The sequence below is a fragment of the Cavia porcellus genome, unplaced genomic scaffold, assembly GCF_034190915.1.
Source record: "Cavia porcellus strain 051 isolate PalLab524CR breed Dunkin Hartley unplaced genomic scaffold, mCavPor4.1 scaffold_11, whole genome shotgun sequence".
Taxonomy (NCBI): domain Eukaryota; kingdom Metazoa; phylum Chordata; class Mammalia; order Rodentia; family Caviidae; genus Cavia; species Cavia porcellus.
The window spans coordinates 54606007-54623015 of record NW_026947494.1 but is presented as its reverse complement, the minus strand read 5'-3'; the positions used below and the strand labels follow the sequence as shown (position 1 = coordinate 54623015).

The following is a 17009-nucleotide window of genomic DNA, read 5'->3' as shown; positions in this document are numbered from 1 at the left end:
TGGGAAAAATTATTCTTTGACTTTATAAAGGAATAAGCTTATTCATTTTTAAATTAATATTCAGGTACAAAGAAAAGATTTAGGTACATGTTCTAACTTAACTATTACTCAGAAAAGAATTATTTTACAAAGAAATCTGGATATCAATAAAGACAACTGGAAAAAGACGAAAAGACAACAATCTGAAACAAATTTAAAGTACTATACCTCTGGGGGTAGCTGCTGTAAGTAATTATGATCTGCAGCAAAAGTTCTTATGTTATTAAGCTGTCCAATAGATGAAGGCAAAGCTTCAATTTCATTGAAACTACAATCCAGTTCTTCTATTGACATTAACCTTTAATTACATGAGAACACATTATTAAAAGCACAATTTCCTTTGTAATAAAAATTTAAGAACATATCAATATCTGACTTGACATTAACAAGCCTAGTGAAACTTTCTAAAACTGGGGCTGGGGATTTAGCTCAGCGGCATAAGCACCTGCCTTGGAAGCAGGCAGTTGTGAGTTCGATCCCTGGTACTGATAAAAAACGAAAAAGACAAAAAAAAAAAAAAAAAAAAAAAAGAAAGAAACTTCCTAAAACTAAATTTCACCCCCTCCTAAAAAAAGCCTAAATTTCACCAAAAGTAAAAAGGAGTGTTACTATGATAAAAATACAGAAACAAGAGACAATATGATAGACAGTGAAGATCTCTGGATATCTTGCTTTGAAATCTCTCTTATATTTTTATCTTATGATCTGCTGTTGTTTAATTTTACTATCTTTTAAAAATAAAATTTAAAAAATACCCATAGGTTTATAAATTACTTGATTAAATATTTGTAAAATTTCCTTTAGACATTATTTATGCAAGTATCTGGAAATATATACACCACACTGGACTAAAAGTAAAATTTTCAATGATCTACATACATACTTCCGCAAAAAACTTACCCTCCTATAGAATCTGGTAGATACATTAATTGATTTTCATCTATTTTAAGAGTTGTGACATTCTTCAGTGAACCTATTGAGAATATACAATTTTAAGCTCAAAGTACACTCAAATCCACAGAATCAATAGAGACACATTACATGTGACAAGAATTGAGTTTACCAACCAACCTTTCTCAAAGAGCCATCACCTCCAAACCCATTCAACTGTTACCTTAACCTACATTTTCAACTTATCTATATGTCACTTTTTAATAGTGCATGTTTGTTTTTATTAACCCTCACTAAAATATGAGCTTCATAAGAAAAGGGACCTTATGTCTGCAGTGCCCACTACTTTAGCCCTTCTCCTATGCCACAGCACAGACAGCTAATGAATTAAGAGATTAAAAAGTGGTAGTTAAGGTTGTTAATAGCTGTATAACAAACTACACTACATATACAAATAATTAACAGTAAAATATTTTAATTCAAAAATTTAAAGTGTTGATTAAATTAGAATGAAGTGGAATTCTAATGAATTTGCAAAATGCAGTTTAAATCAATTATGGAATTCAACTAAGAAAGTAAGTAAAAATATTCTTAAGTTTTCATATTCAAGCATCATAAAGATGACAAGATTTACTTTAGTCTTTTTATCCAAACAATTCCCTTAATAGTTCATCAAATAAGCAACTTCAGAAATACAGGCTGAGTAACTGTAGATCTCTCAGGATTTATTTGATGAGTCTATTTTCTTGTCTATGAATATTAAAAAGGATTGAAAATCAAGGCTATGGTTAAATACTAAAAACAAATCTTTTAAAAAGAGATTATAATTATAAAAAACGAATTTCCATAGTGTATATAAAAAACAGTATCACAGTCAGGTGTGAGATCACATGCCTCTAAAGCAGTGGGCTCTCAAGTTCGAGCCCAGCCTGAGCAACTCAGGAAGAATTTGTCTCAAAATAAAATCTTAAAAAGGTCTAGGAATGTAGCCCAGTGCCTCTGGATTCAATTCCATGATTAAAAAGCAAAATAAAACAAAACAACACACACACACACACACACACACACACACACACACACATACAGTAGCATTACCAAAGGAATAAATAATATAGCTCATCACATAAGGAAAACTTCAACTAAGATTGTTTTTCCATGGTAATATAGTAAAACTATCTTATAACAAACAAAATTTGAGTTTATATGGAAGACTTAAATTTACTTTAATAAAAATTACATAAATTTGAAACCAATACAAACCAATAGTCTCAGGCAGTTGTTGAAGTGAATTGCTTGATAATAGGAGGTCTTGGAGGTTTTCACATGCTGAAATTCCTTCTTCGATCATTTCAATATTATTTTTAGAAACATCCAAATATGTGAGCTGTTTCAAACTACCAATAAACTATAAGTTTAAAAAAATATAATTATCAAGTAATTTATGGAAAGTTTTAAATAACAAATCTAATACATTTTACATAATTAAATGTTTACACAAGAGAATTCAAATGGTTTTTTAAATGCCACACAAAGCTAAGAATTCTTGTAATTTTAGGCTCTCAAAGTGATAAAGGACATATATTTTTCTTTGGGAATTTAGCTCTCCATCATTTTCTACGGAAATAGAATATAAGGGGATTATATGGAGTATATAATTTACCAGCTGATAAAACAGGAAGTTGGCAAAAATTATCTTAGTTTTCTAGGCATTGTGGGGCACAACTGTAACCCCAAGGTTCTGAGAGGCTGAAGCAAAAGAATTCCAAGTTCAAGCCCAGCCTGCGCAACTCAGTCAGATACTATCATTAAAGGACCTAAAGGACTGGGGGTATAGCTCAGTGCGAAGGCCTGGGGTTCAATCTCCAGTACCAAAAAGAACAGACAGACAGAGATGGGCCTGGGCTACACAGCAAGACCCCCTAAAAAATACATATTTTGTTTCTGTTTAATAAGGAATTACATGATCCCTCCCCCTTCTTTTTTGAGACAGGCTGTCACTATGTAGTTTAGGACGGTCGGAAATTATTTTTCTGCCTTAACCTTCTGAATGCTGGGATAACAGGCAGGCACTGCCATGCCTGGCTAAAATCTATTTTCTAACTAATTAAAATACATTGTTCAGCATTTCAAAGGAGAGACAGCAAAAGTGAAGTCATTTAGAATTCCATCTACATACCCCTGGAATAAAAGTCAGTCTATTACCATCCATCCAAAATTCTTTCAATCCACTTAGTTGTTCAAGTACTTCAGGCTAATTGGATAGAAGGGAAAATCCAGTCAATTTATGTGATTAATTACTTAATTAATTATTTGTGAAGTTGTATATTAATCTGGCAAAAGCAGCCCTGAGAATTTCTAATGTTCATCTTTAGTTTCAAAACATTAAATAAAAGAGGAAAAGGGATGGTGATACATAACTAAAATGCAAGCCTTTTCACTGCTTTACAGTTACAATAAGATTAAAGAAGAAATTAAACATAGGCATGCTATAATATGGATTACATAAAATTCATTAAGCTTTGGACTATGCAATATAATCATGTATTATACAGTTCATAAAGATATATCCCATACTCAAAAGTGTACAATTAAACAAGGATCTCATTCATTATCAATAAAAGATATAATCTTTTAGAAAATCTTAGGAAAATTATAAAAGCTGTTGTTCCTGGTGACATTAATAAAGAAACAGTGAAAACGAAACCTCCATCCTAAACCCAGTAATAAGGGAAAGGTAAATGAGGAAAGACATAACCACATGACAACAACATTCAGTGACAAACCCTAGAAGCAATTCTAATTACATAGAGAAAAATTCTTTGTGATGCAGTGTTAAAAGAGCTAAAACTAATCCAAGTGTTATAAATAGTGATATGGAGAGAAAATTTTCTTTTGGCCACTGGCTTTTTGAAGGTAAAGATTTAAACGTCTCCATTGAAGGATTACTGTTAGTGACCATACAATGGCAAAAAGAATTATCACATCTAAGTACCATAATAACACAAAGCATACAGAAAAGTCACGTTATTTAAATTTACTGTTAACATAATAATAGAAGAAAGAATTCCATATATAACTAGGATTAAAAGAAATTTCCTTTTGTGGTTAAACTGTCTTGTGTTTTAATTACACTTAGTTTTTAAAAAATATATAATGCTGAAAGACCAAAATTGTTAAGGTACATACTTTCATGAGAAATAAAAACTGTAAACACAGTGAAATACATCAGATATTATTTTCAGTTTAAACATCACAAAGAATATGAAAGAATATGAAAAGGCAGAGAAAATACACCTCAAGAGTGCCACTATCTTCCACGGACTGCAGCTGAAATACACATTATACTAGCAATACAAATCACTATTGTAACATAGTACTAAGAAATTTTTTATTTTTTCTTAGAAATTCTTTTTATCATTTGAAAGCTGTCACAATTTGAAGACCAAAAGTAAAATTTAAATTTGTAATTTTAAAAATTTTAACTTGAAACTTCAATTCTGGCCAGGCCAGACTTGGTGGGGCATGCCTGTGATCCCAGCACTCAGTGGGCTGAGGCAGGAGAATTAGCATAGGTTCAAACCAGCCTGGCTATACAGTGAATTCAAGGCCAGCCTAAACTAGTGAGACTCTGTTCCCCTCTTCAAAAAATTCTGGTCAGGCATGATACATGCTTATAATCACAGAACTGCAAAAACTAAGGCAGGAGGAGTGCCATATGTTCGAGACCCGCTTGAACTACACAGAGAATTCAAGACCAGCCCTGCATATACTCCCATTTTTTTAGATGGACCATCAAACTGCTCTTTGCGTACAAAGCATAAACCCAATTGATGAGTGTGAATACAAACTCAAAACTACCTGTTGTTTCATTCCATGATTTTTCCTTTTAGCTGTTAAGTGTAATTATAGAGAAGTATCTTATCACTGAATATAATTCACAAACTACAACACTAGTAGTGATGTGGAACTGTGTTACCTCAGATGTATGTATGTATGTGTGTATATTTTTGTTGTTTTGTTTGCTTTGAAGAAGGTCTCCCTATGAAGTACAGGCTGGTCTTGAACGTACAGAGATCCTCCTGCCTCAGCCTCTCAAGTGATGGGGTTACAGGCGTGCACTACACCCACCTCTGCTGCATTCTAAATGAAGTTTTTCACCTATAATCTATCAAACTTTGGTTCCTCGGCTAAAAAGCCTCTAGGTATCTCATCACTGAACTTCTCATTTATTTTATAGTATCTCCCTCTGTCAGATTTTCCTAGTTAGTTTTTATACTGGTCCAGAAATTCAGATTAAGAACCTTTTACATTATATACGTCAAAACAGTATAAACCTTAACCAAAATTCTAAGAAAAATTCTACCATTTTCACATTTTGTGTTTGCTCATATACAAAACTTGTGACTAATGAATTTGGTGAGAACTTACCACTTCTGAGAATTCGTTACTTCCCAAATCTAGTCTTTCCAGCTGGGTCAGTCTGTTCATGGTTCTATTTACAATGGAATAATAAAGAATTAACTACATAAAAGTATTGCAAAGCAGCTTTCAAAATACACAGTTTTAAAAAATGCATTTATGTAATGAAGTATACAAGTTTTCACACAGACAAAAATGTTAAGAGAAATATTATATAAAATGAATTATCAGGCTGGGGATTTAGCTCAGTGGCATAAGCACCTGCCTGGCAAGCGCAAGGTCCTCAGTTCAATCCCCAGTGCAAAAATAAAAAGATTTATCAATTATTTACTAATTTTGACTTCTGGTCAGTCTTCTAATTTTTATTCTTAAGCAACTGTAATAGTTATACCCAAAGGCTAGAATATGAACTGTGGGATTTTCTTTTTTTTTTTATTAGAACAAATTTTTATATGGTTTAAGTCAGATAATGAGTTAAGACACCCGAGGCTTTTTCAATACGATTCATGTATTATAAAATTTCGAGATAAATGTAACTCTGAAAATTTAAAAAATGCTAAAAACAGTAAATGTAAGCTGACTGTGGTGGCACATGCCTGCAATACTAGCACCTGGGAGGCTGATGCAAGAGAGCTGCCTCAAGTTCCAGGCCAGTCTAAGCTACACAGTAAGCTCAAGGACAGTCTGCTACATAGTGAGATCCTGTTGCAAAACAAAACAATGAAACCAGTAAATGTTATATTGTTCTTTATATAGTCAGTTAAATCTTGTAATATTCAAAAAAGTTTTGAAATTCACAAATAAAATTATATATTTTAAATTAAAGCAATAATATACCATTTTAAACATCCCACTTAATATCAGTACTTCCCTGTAATGAGAACCAGAAAAAAATGAACTTGTTTGGTAATGAAATAAATCACATTGTACTTTCTTCTTCAACAAAAATAACATTTAAAAACTAATTAATTCAAATGGTTTACCTATGCTCTTAAACTGCTATTTTTAGAAAAATCTATTACTTAATACATTGATACTAAGTACCCAGATAAGAAATTGTACACAAATAACTTTATTAAGAAATGATGAAATATATTTTGCTAGCATGTTACATTCCTATGTTACTATTTTGCAAATGAATTTCATACAAAATGCAAGATCACCTTAAATCATGACAAAAGAAAACAAATTATTTCTGAATATTTAGCAAATTAGAAGTAAAATAAAACTTGGGGCTGGGGATTTAGCTCAGCGGCATAAGCGCCTGCCTTGCAAGCAGGCAGTTGTGAGTTCGACCCCTGGTACCGATAAAAATGAAAAAGATAAAAAAAAAAAGAAAAAAATCATAGAAGTAAAATAAAACTCGAAACATTTCTCCAGCTTTTTTTTTTTAAGATGGAACATTTCACAGATTTGCATGTCACAGTTGGCAGGGCCTTCTGTATTGTTGCAATATTAATATGTATATGTGCTGTTAAAAGTGAGAGCTCTCCATTTTTTTCAAGAAAACAATGTAAGGACATACTTCATGGGAGAAAACTAAAAGAGCAAAGCAATAATACATCTCTCTTGGTTTAATACTGCTATAATGACAAGAAAATTCACACATAGTAATTAAACACATAATAACAATGGGAGCAATTTATAAAAATAAAGCTAGTAATTTTAGGTGAGGACACAAAAATGAAAAGCAACATATTTTTACAAGTTCAATTACAGAGTCCTAGAAAAGTTTTTTTTTAAATAAAAGATTTAGGAGCTGAGTGTAGCAGTGCACACATGTAACCCTAGCACACAAAAAGCTGAGTGAGGCAAAAGGATCAGTATTAGTTCAAGGCCAGCCTAGGATACAAAATAAGTCCAAAGTCAGCCTGCACTACACAGTGAGATCCTGCCTCAAAAAAGAAAAGAGACAAGAAAAATTTAGGAAAATGTGAATCACACAGATATATAATAGAGAAGAGGAAATAATACTGTATAACAACAAAACATTTTCTCTTCAATTCTTGGTACCTAATATCGGCAACTTTGGTTCTACTGTACTTCAGAAATCTCAGAGGTACAATTTCATCTTAGAATAAGATCGAGCATCCTAATTAAAGGAGAAAATACCAACAGTATCTCTCCTAAAAACCATTATCAAAGACTCTGTTATGTCTACATATATGCAACACGAAAAGTATTTCTACATAAAAACTGTTTCGATTACTTATTACCACCTAAGAGTGGAAAAATCCAAGTGCTAACTAGTGATGGATAAATAAAATGTTAGCTCCATATAATGAAAATACAAACCCATCAATTTGTACTGATAATGCTGCAACAGCTTAGATGAATTATATAAATGAAAGAATGCAGTCATAAACCACCAAATATTTTATAATCCTAATTAAATTATGAGGTGTCAAGAATATGTAAATCGGTAATCAGAAAGCAGGTCAGTGGTTGTTTAGGGCTGGTGTGGTTTGATGGGAAGGCAGGGTTACTAATTCACTGGAATTTTTGAGACTTTAAAAAGTTCTCAAATTGGATAATGATAATAGTTTTATAACCTTATGAATATAATTCTATAAAGCAATTGAATTGTACACTTTAAATGGGTAAACTGTTGGGTGTGGTGGCAATGTCTGTAATCCCCAGCACCTGAAAGGCTGAGACATGACGATTGCTGCTGGGAGCCACTGAAGCTGGAAATTGACCACATGTGCAAGGCTGAAGCATGACCATTCCAAGAACAAACAGCACCTGGGGCAAGCCACCTGAAGAATGTGCTTCAGGCCAAGAGAACACTTAGCCCCAAGACAATCTGAACAGTGGGTTACCAGGACAACAGGTGTCCTGTAACATTAAGTTGCAAAACCCCTGCAATAAGGCTAGTGCCTTCCTCCCATCAGGAGGATTAGGGCTCTACCTGACCCCAGCTTTCTTTTTTTTGGTCTTTTCGTTTTTATCGGTACCAGGGATCGAACTCATGACCGCACACTTGCAAGGAAGGCGCTTATGCCGCTGAGCTAAATCCCGAGCCCATTTTCTTATTTTTCTCATCCTCTCATGGTCCTTAACCCCAAGAACCTCAGGAGCCACACGGGTTGTGGCAGATTGCCACAAATTCGAGGCCAGCCTGGGCTACATAGTGAGTTCAAGGCCAGGCCAAACTATATAGCAAGACCCTGTCTCAAAATATCAAAATTAAAAAAGAGTAATACAAATTGTATGTTATGTGAATTGTAGCTCAATGAAGTCATTTTAAAAGCAAAACAAAGTTTAAAAAACTAGGCTCTCAAAAACAAAACAAAAAAGAAGTATCTCTTAAATATCCACCCATCTACCTCTAAAATTTATTTGTATCTAATTTTTCTCCTGTCTCACAAAAAAGACTACACCATTGTTTGTGTTCTCAGCACATCACCCTCCAGAATTCCTAAGGTACTATCAAGTTTTGCTTAACTATGTAAAACAATAGCTCTCTTCATTGTTCTAATCTTTGATCATTAAATAGTCTAAGAATGCAATCTGAAATACATGACTTTCCTAATATTGAAAGCTGTTTGCATGTTTATAGTTGGTAATAACTATAGGTTAAAGATTTTAGTTATAGATCTTAGAATTATATTTGAAAATTCATTGATAGGACTCAAGTTAAAACTCTGAAACAAATTATATCTTTTTTTTTTTTCCTCTGTCATTTTGAGATAGGGTCTCATTATGCAGTTCAGACTGGCCTTGACCTCACTTTGTAGCCCAGGCTTGCCTCGAACTTAACAGTGATTCTCCTGCCTCGGCCTCTTGAGTGCTGGGATTACAGACATGTGCCACCATGCTTAGTTTAACAAATTATATCTTGGTTACTGAAATATCTTAAAAACCAGTCAAGGTTTGGACAAGTGACATACAAAATCAGATAGATACATTTTGGCCTTTATTCACACTTTTGGTTTTCACATCAGAGAAATAATGCAGTATTACACATGTGTATAATAGATATTGTAAAACAGGAAAAAAATGTTTAAAGGGGAACTAGAGAGGAGGGAGGGGGAAGGAAGGAAGAGAAAGGAAAAAAGGAGCAAAGGAGACAATGGAGACAATGTTTTTGTAAATGAGAGGAAGAGGGGTTGAAGGAAGTATAGAGGATTGGGGGAAAAAAAAGACAAGATATATCATGTACAGGTAAAAATTTCCTATTATAAATACAATCATTATGTATACCTAAAATGCACCAATAAATTTAATTTTAAAAATAGATACAATAAAATTATGTGGAAAATACACTAACAGATGTAAGTAAATACACTGCCATAGAAGCTGAGTACAAAGAACTAATTAACCTCTAGGATAATTAGAGATCCTCAATTTCACTGTTCAACAAATAATTAAGTCTGAATGATCAATGTTACATAAGAGTTGGGGGGAAAAAAAAAAGAGTGGGCAGAACCAGGCATGGTGGTACACGCCTATAATCCCAGCACTCGGGGCTGAGATTGAAGGACAGCTGTACAGAAGGGCCACCATGGGTTATATGAATTCAAGGCCAGCCTGAACTATATGTAACAAGACCATATCTTTTAAAAAAAAGGTTTTTTTCTAAAGAGGATTAAAGAATAAATATCTTAGGTTTTGTGGGCCATACAGTCTCTTGTCACAATTATTCACCCCTACTAATATAAAGCAAAAGCACCCAAAGGCAGTATGTATATGAATGAATAGACTGAGTTCCAACGGTACTTTGTCAGTATGGGCAGTGGGCCACAATGATTCATAGGCCATAGTTTGTCAACCCTTAAACTTTAAAAATACAGAAACATGTAACATATGCAAGGTGTTTTACGATATTTGTTCAATGAATGATCAAAAGCTATCCTAAATGAGTCTGAAGCCCTACTTTTTTTCTGTAGGTTTATTTTATCTGCTCTTAGACTGACAACTCTTAATCTTAGATGTCATTAAGACGACAGATCACTCCATTTCTAATGTACATTACAAAGTCAGACAAATTCTATAGTAATCAGGTTCACATAAAGACCTATGGATATCTTTATTGAGCGATGTGTATAAGATCTAGTATGTAAACTTGGGAACCATATTTGGGACTCAGATTGGCTTTAATGCTTATTGGACCGACTTCTGGTTTCCACAAAAGACTGTATTCCACAGAGCTATGGCCTATGACCATACCACCCTGAATATTCAGAGAGCTATGAAATTATTATAGAGAGCTAAATTAGGTAGAAATTAATAGGTAGCAGACATAGACAAGTCCTCAAGCAAGTCAGTGCAGAAGATGAGAACACAGCAAAACTACAGCTGAGGTGCATTTGAAAGCAAGACCTCAAAGTCACAATGGCCAGACTTCTGTCCACAGTTCCTTAAGGAATAAACACAACTGGAAATTACTACTGTGCTGTGCTTAATATCACCCAGTTCATTAAGTCCAGATAGCATTCAGAACACATGAAGCCATCTCTCCCTAAAATGTTCCTGTTTTAGAAGTCACAAATAAGTCAAGATTCATGATGTTAGCCTTATACCCTTCCTATATGCCCTACTTTCCTACTGAATCAAGATTAGCTATGTGGGGGAGGGGGGATTAGCTATGTGGCTAACTTGTAGCCTTACAAGTTGATCACAGTTTTGATACAAGTTATGCCCACATTGTGACTCTGCAGTATAAATTACCCCTGACAAAGGGCCTCAGTGGCCTTCCATTTGGGATCCCTCCTGTGTCTCAGGTGCTGCTCTTATTCCCCAATAAACCTTTCCAACTTTTAACCTCCTTTATCCTTTGGTTTTCATTCTTTGCAGGGCACAGTAACAGCACAGTTGACATCTAGCAAGCTAGGAGCTACATTTCTCATATCAAATTTACTATTACTATAGTATTAAGTTAAATACCAATACCACCTACCTATATTTTTATATTACTATCAGGAATTAAAATAGTACGATCACAAGTCTTTAAAAATAATTTGCACTCATGTTTTAGATAATTAAAATGTAACACTTTTAAAGTTTTAAGAATTAAAATTTTTTTAATTCTGAAAAAGTATATTTACTTACTTAGGCAACATTTTCAACTGGTTTTCTCTAAGTTCTAATATCTGGAGTTTAGTTAATCTGCAAAACAAAGAAGAAAATACAAAAGACAAGACAAGAAATTTGTTAAATTGATGCCACACTCTAAGGTTTTTAAACAACGGATATTAACTGCATAATTACTATGTGGAAAGTAATATATTAACTACTGTGCAGAAATAGAAAAAAGCATAAGGACTTTTCTACTCAGAATTACAGTGAGGGAAAAAGGTAAGCCTCCTAGACATATATTTTTTTAAAGCAACAAAGTAATGTTCTAAGTATCAATCCTAGAGCATATTTCATTACTTTTACTGCAAATACCCACAAAAATAGCTTACTGTTATAGAATAAAGGACCATATTGCAATTCTAGAGTACAGCTTTGAGAAAAGATAAGTAAGGGAACATAAAGGACATGGGAGGAGAAATACTCTAGCTCTTCAGTGACATACATTTTACTATAAAGTAGAAAATAATTAGATCAAGTGATGTGAATGCCAGATATAGAGGAGTAACCCTAACAAGTATACAAATTATTTCAGATAAAAAGCTATAAAATTAAATTTTAATTGCCTGGCATTTTCTCTAATAATAATATTATATCAATTCAGTAATAATTTGGTTTTTCTTATTCATTCATCTGTTTTAAAAAACTACTCAGAACCTTGGAAGAGATGGGTATAAAAGGATTTGGTAGATGCCAGAAAACAGTTTCTTTGTTCTCAAGAATTTTTAATCCAGTGTGCAACACAGCTAAACCAATTGTTAAATCAATTTAGAATTTGATAAATGCAAAGTATTTAGCACTTAGTATCTCAACTATACAGATAACCATTAAAATCTTCTGTTCTACCACTTTAAAAATGAACTTTTCTTCCCCCTTTAAACACTGTTTGTCTGGTTTTTTTTCTTTTAAATTCTTACTGTTAATTGTTTACTTGGGAAGATACACTCAAAGGGAAAATAACAAGCTCCAAAGAAACTAAAAATCACAATGCTTGGAAATAATTAGCAAACAACATAGAAAGTAAGTAATAGTATTACTAAAGTGCTTATAGTTTTGTAAACTTTCTAAACGCAAACAATAAATGATTTTAGAAAAAAAACTGTAATTTACCTGCCAAAATTAGCTGGTAAGAACTCAAGGAAAGCATCATTCAGATATAACTGGGTTAGATTTAACAGCTGAGAAAAACCATCAGGGAGCCTATATAAAATACACCAAAATTTAAATTAAGTTCATGTACAGAATTTTAGTCTTTTACTAAAACCTTTCCAATAATCTATGCAATCAAGACATTTTCTTAATTAAAAGTTACCTCTTTTATTAATGACCTTCAAATTAAGACGCGCCTTTTGCTATAAACTGTTTCAGTATCTATAATGTCAACTTTTTTTAAAAAGTGAGGTAATATTTATCTGAGCAACCAAAGCTGTGCAAAACAGTTAATTAAGAATGTGTCATCTTTCATATTCATCTTATCTAACATCAACTTAAAGAACTAGATAAAGAAGTTATAAACCTTAGCAAAAATATTTTGATCTGATTCTTTGCTGGGAAAGTCTTGTGCACTAGGATGTTTAGCTGCAACCCTGGCCTCTACCAACTAGATGTTAGTAGTGTGAGAGGCACATCTCATTGTTTTTTGAAACCAAAACTGTCTCCAAATATTGCCAATGTCCCCATAGGCAAAATAGCCTCAGCTTGAGACCCACTGGCTTAGGTTATTTTTAATTTCAATATTTGGCTTCTAAGTAATGAAGATTGTACAGTTTTTTAATGAGCAAGTATGAAATAATATAAAAAGCTAAATGGTATTTAAGGCCATATGAATATGTGTATGTATTAGCATTATTTCTATTCCTTCTTGCTTATGAAACAAGTTACAGATGTAGACCTTGATACTTAGTATATTTTCAAATGGAGAGAACAAAGCATCTTTACATGTGTATCCTAAATTTTAACAAGTATAAAACCCTCATGCAACTGAGACAAATCAAACTTGAATACATTTTATTTTTTCCTTAGCCTTATATTCTACCATTATACACTCCAAATGAAGCAACTGTAGATCTGGAAAAGTTAGTCAAGATCTATAATATTACAATATGTGAAAGTGGGTTTCAAGTTTACACTATACTATTTTTTATCTTTAGCTTTATGATTCCATTTTAGTAAAATTTAGTAACTTTGTTGACAGCCATTACTGACATAAAAGAACATACATAACCTCTAGCAATATGCTGCAAACAATCACATGTTTATTTTGTTCTGCTGTTTTACCTGTCTGACCTTTCAGTTTCTTTTATTATTTCAAAAATCTATGCCATTGTGCAAATACCAATTAGTGAAGAAACCAAATAGATTCTACTTTTTTTTATGGGGGGGAGTCACTATTATAGTTCAGGCCGGCCTTTTTTTCGTTTTCGTTTTTATCGGTACCAGGGATCGAACTCACGACAGCCCGCTTGCAAGGCAGGCGCTTATGCCGCTGAGCTAAATCCCCAGCCCCTAGGCCGGCCTTTTTAACTCACTATGTAGCTCAGGCTAGCCTTGAACTCAGTGATCCTTGTGCCCTCAGCTTCCCAAGTATTTGAAATATAGATGTGCACCAGCATGCCTGGCTGTACTCTCTTCTTTTTTGAGGTGGGTGGAGTAGTAGGGGGTACCAAGAATCTAACTCAGGACTTTGTGCTTGCCAGGTAGGCACTCTTTTCATTTTTGACATCAACTATCTGAGATCTGGAGTAAAATCATTTATATTCCTGGGCGTGGTAGCACAACTCTGTCCCAACACTCTGGGACACTGAGGCAGGAAGACTACAAATTCAACTCCAGCCCAGACAATTTAACAAAACTTTGCCTCACAATGCAAAAAAACAAAACAAAACAAAACAAAATATATATATATACACACACACATATATATATATATATATATACACATATATATGTGTATATATATGTATCTTTTACTTTTCAATCTTGTAATATATAGAATTAAAAGCATTTTTAAAAGGTTCCTTTTAAAAAACTTACTTTGTATCATTATTGAAGTCTGACTGACTGATTTGTGGTACTAGGGATTGAACCCAGGGCTTTACACAACCTAGGCAAGCACACTACTGCTGAGCTACATGCCCAGCCCAAAGGTTTCTTATTAATTCTAAAAGTCAATTATTTGTATAGTTTATGAATGATACAAATTTTTCATTAAAATATGTAAAGTAGTATTCTGATGCTGCTTTACAATTGTTTTATTAAGAAAAGTAACTTACAATTCAACTGAAAACTTACTTGGAAATAGGGTTTACACTGGCTTCCACAACTGTCAAGACTTTACAGTTTTTTATATTTTCTGGGAACTCTTGTATTCCTAGAAAACAAAAGTGATCAAATTAAAAGAATGGCAAAAAAAAAACACCCCAGTATCAATTATAATTAAGGGATACCCTGCAACTTCAGAAAGTAATTTACCAACAGCAGGAGCTAGAAAAACTAATCACCAAACCAAACTAAATGGAACAATTCAAAACAATTTTTCACTTCTGATTTATATTTTTGCCTCTATTGCTACGAATTACTTTGGTTTATCTTCCTTTCTTTCGTGTTTTAGCTCTTCTGAAAATTGGTATCTTCTCTATGATGACAAGGGCACAAATGCAGAACTTTTAACATTCTGTTTCTCTCACATAAAAAGGATTGCTTTAAAAAGGCAATTTTAAAATGCTGGGCTCCAGCCTGAGTCAGCCCTGAATACAGATTAACCAGCAAAGCTAAAAACAAAGATACAAATAGAAGTGGCGGAAAATCTGAATCAGATATTCCCAGAAGCGTGCCTGAAGCCAGTATTGTCTACCAATAATTAACATTTTTTCTTACCTATACCTCTCTCTTTTCCAATTTGTTTTACATTATTCTCTTCTCAATTTTTTTCTTCACATAACCCAGCAGAATGCCCACAATAAACTGCCTTACAAATGCAGTGATTTCTGTACATTATGATGTATATATTCAAGAGATCTACTGGACATTTCACCTTTTAAGTGTCCATCTATACAAGTGCTTTCCAAACCAAGTAGAGTTAGGATTAATTTTTTTTTAAATTTCCAACCTGCTGTAGCCCAATACATTTGCAAACTGTGATATAATTATTGTGATAATGTCAAATTTTGGTAAAAGACTTTAAGCACATACTCATCTTCTAAACTTATCACAGCAAAAATATAGTAACAATTTATGACTTAGTACCAGTCTGAAGATCAACTTGACGTAGGACTAGTCTAATCAGACTAGAAATAAAACTACTCAAGAAATAATTTATAGAAAAAGACCCTAACAGGGTTGTTCATAAACAGTTATTTAAGACCTTTTCAACTCCACCACTAGATAATTTTAAGCAAGTGAGTTATCACAATGCTGTGTATATAAATGAAAAATGAAAGGTATAAATTTACCAGCTAGTCAATACAACAGTATAACCATTTTGGTCAAAATTTACCAAAGGGCTGGGTGTGCAGCTACATGGTAGAATAAGTATATGCTTAAACATGGACAAATTCTTAACACCAAAAACAAAACCAATACCACAAAAAGTCCGCCAACGGAAACCAAAATTACTGGGTAAAAAGTATGATAAACAATTTACTAACAAAGTCTCAAAGATTCCTCCATAAAATATTTTTCAATTAAAGGAAAAATTAACAATTTGAAAAGCACTTACTTTAAACAAAATGCTTCGAAGTCAGCACTACTGTACTATTTTGATTTTTTTTTTTTTAGGTACCTCAAACTCAAAGTATCTCAAATGGAAGTTATCTACCCTGTATATACAAGATACACATCAAGTATCAGACATTATGCCATAATTCTGTTAACCATTAAGATACAGATCTAAGGCCAAAATGCCACAAAGGAAGGGCCATGGCAGAGAAAAGCAACACAATTCACAGCCGAGAAATCAAAAGGAAGATGTAATGGCTGATTGACTGTCAACTTCAGAAGTTTAAAAGCTTAACCACACTCAGCAATTCTATAGCCTAGGGTATCCGTCCTGGATGGTATAAGGGGAAATGAGGAAAGACAGACGTGCTTCTGTTCTTTAGAGGTGCTCTAGTCTTAGCCTTCAGCTTGGAATTCATTTCCTGGCTTCTAGTGAAGATTGTCTGGCTTCCACCTTAGATCCTTCAGCCCTTCTTTGCAGACTTGTCAATCTTCTAATACAGACTTGCACAGAACAGTGCAGTGAACGCTAAATGTTGGACTGAATTCTTCTGTTACCAGCATGCAGACTCCTCTACACACTATCTCACCCAACTCTGTGGATGACCATAAGCCAATCTTGTAATTTCTTAAAACATTTGTATATCTTGTGTTATAGTAAAACACTGACTGATACAGAAGAGAAGGGAACAATATATACTTTGAGATTATGCATCCACTGAACCAATTACTCCCATCAAGCCCCACTTCTCTCTTTTTTTTTTTGGTACCGGAGATCGAACTCACGACTGCATGCTTGCAAGGAAGGCGGTTATGCCGCTGATCTAAATCCCCAGCCCCTCTCTCTTTTTTTAAATGAACAATAT

At 33.5% G+C, this 17009-nt stretch overlaps 1 protein-coding gene across 10 annotated transcripts in view; it reads right to left on the bottom strand.

Annotated features, from left to right (window-relative positions):
- Nucleotides 1-17009, bottom strand: part of Erbin (erbb2 interacting protein) — a 115717-nt gene that overhangs the window by 47022 nt on the left and 51686 nt on the right. For all 10 annotated transcript variants that reach the window (XM_063258261.1, XM_063258265.1, XM_063258264.1 and 7 more), the window contains 8 exons: nt 14719-14797; nt 12538-12627; nt 11404-11460; nt 5359-5422; nt 3107-3181; nt 2191-2335; nt 940-1012; nt 208-337 (listed from right to left, as the gene is read on the bottom strand). In XM_063258261.1, coding sequence (XP_063114331.1) covers nt 208-337; nt 940-1012; nt 2191-2335; nt 3107-3181; nt 5359-5422; nt 11404-11460; nt 12538-12627; nt 14719-14797 — 713 coding nt within the window. The remainder of the gene's footprint in view (nt 1-207; nt 338-939; nt 1013-2190; nt 2336-3106; nt 3182-5358; nt 5423-11403; nt 11461-12537; nt 12628-14718; nt 14798-17009) is intronic.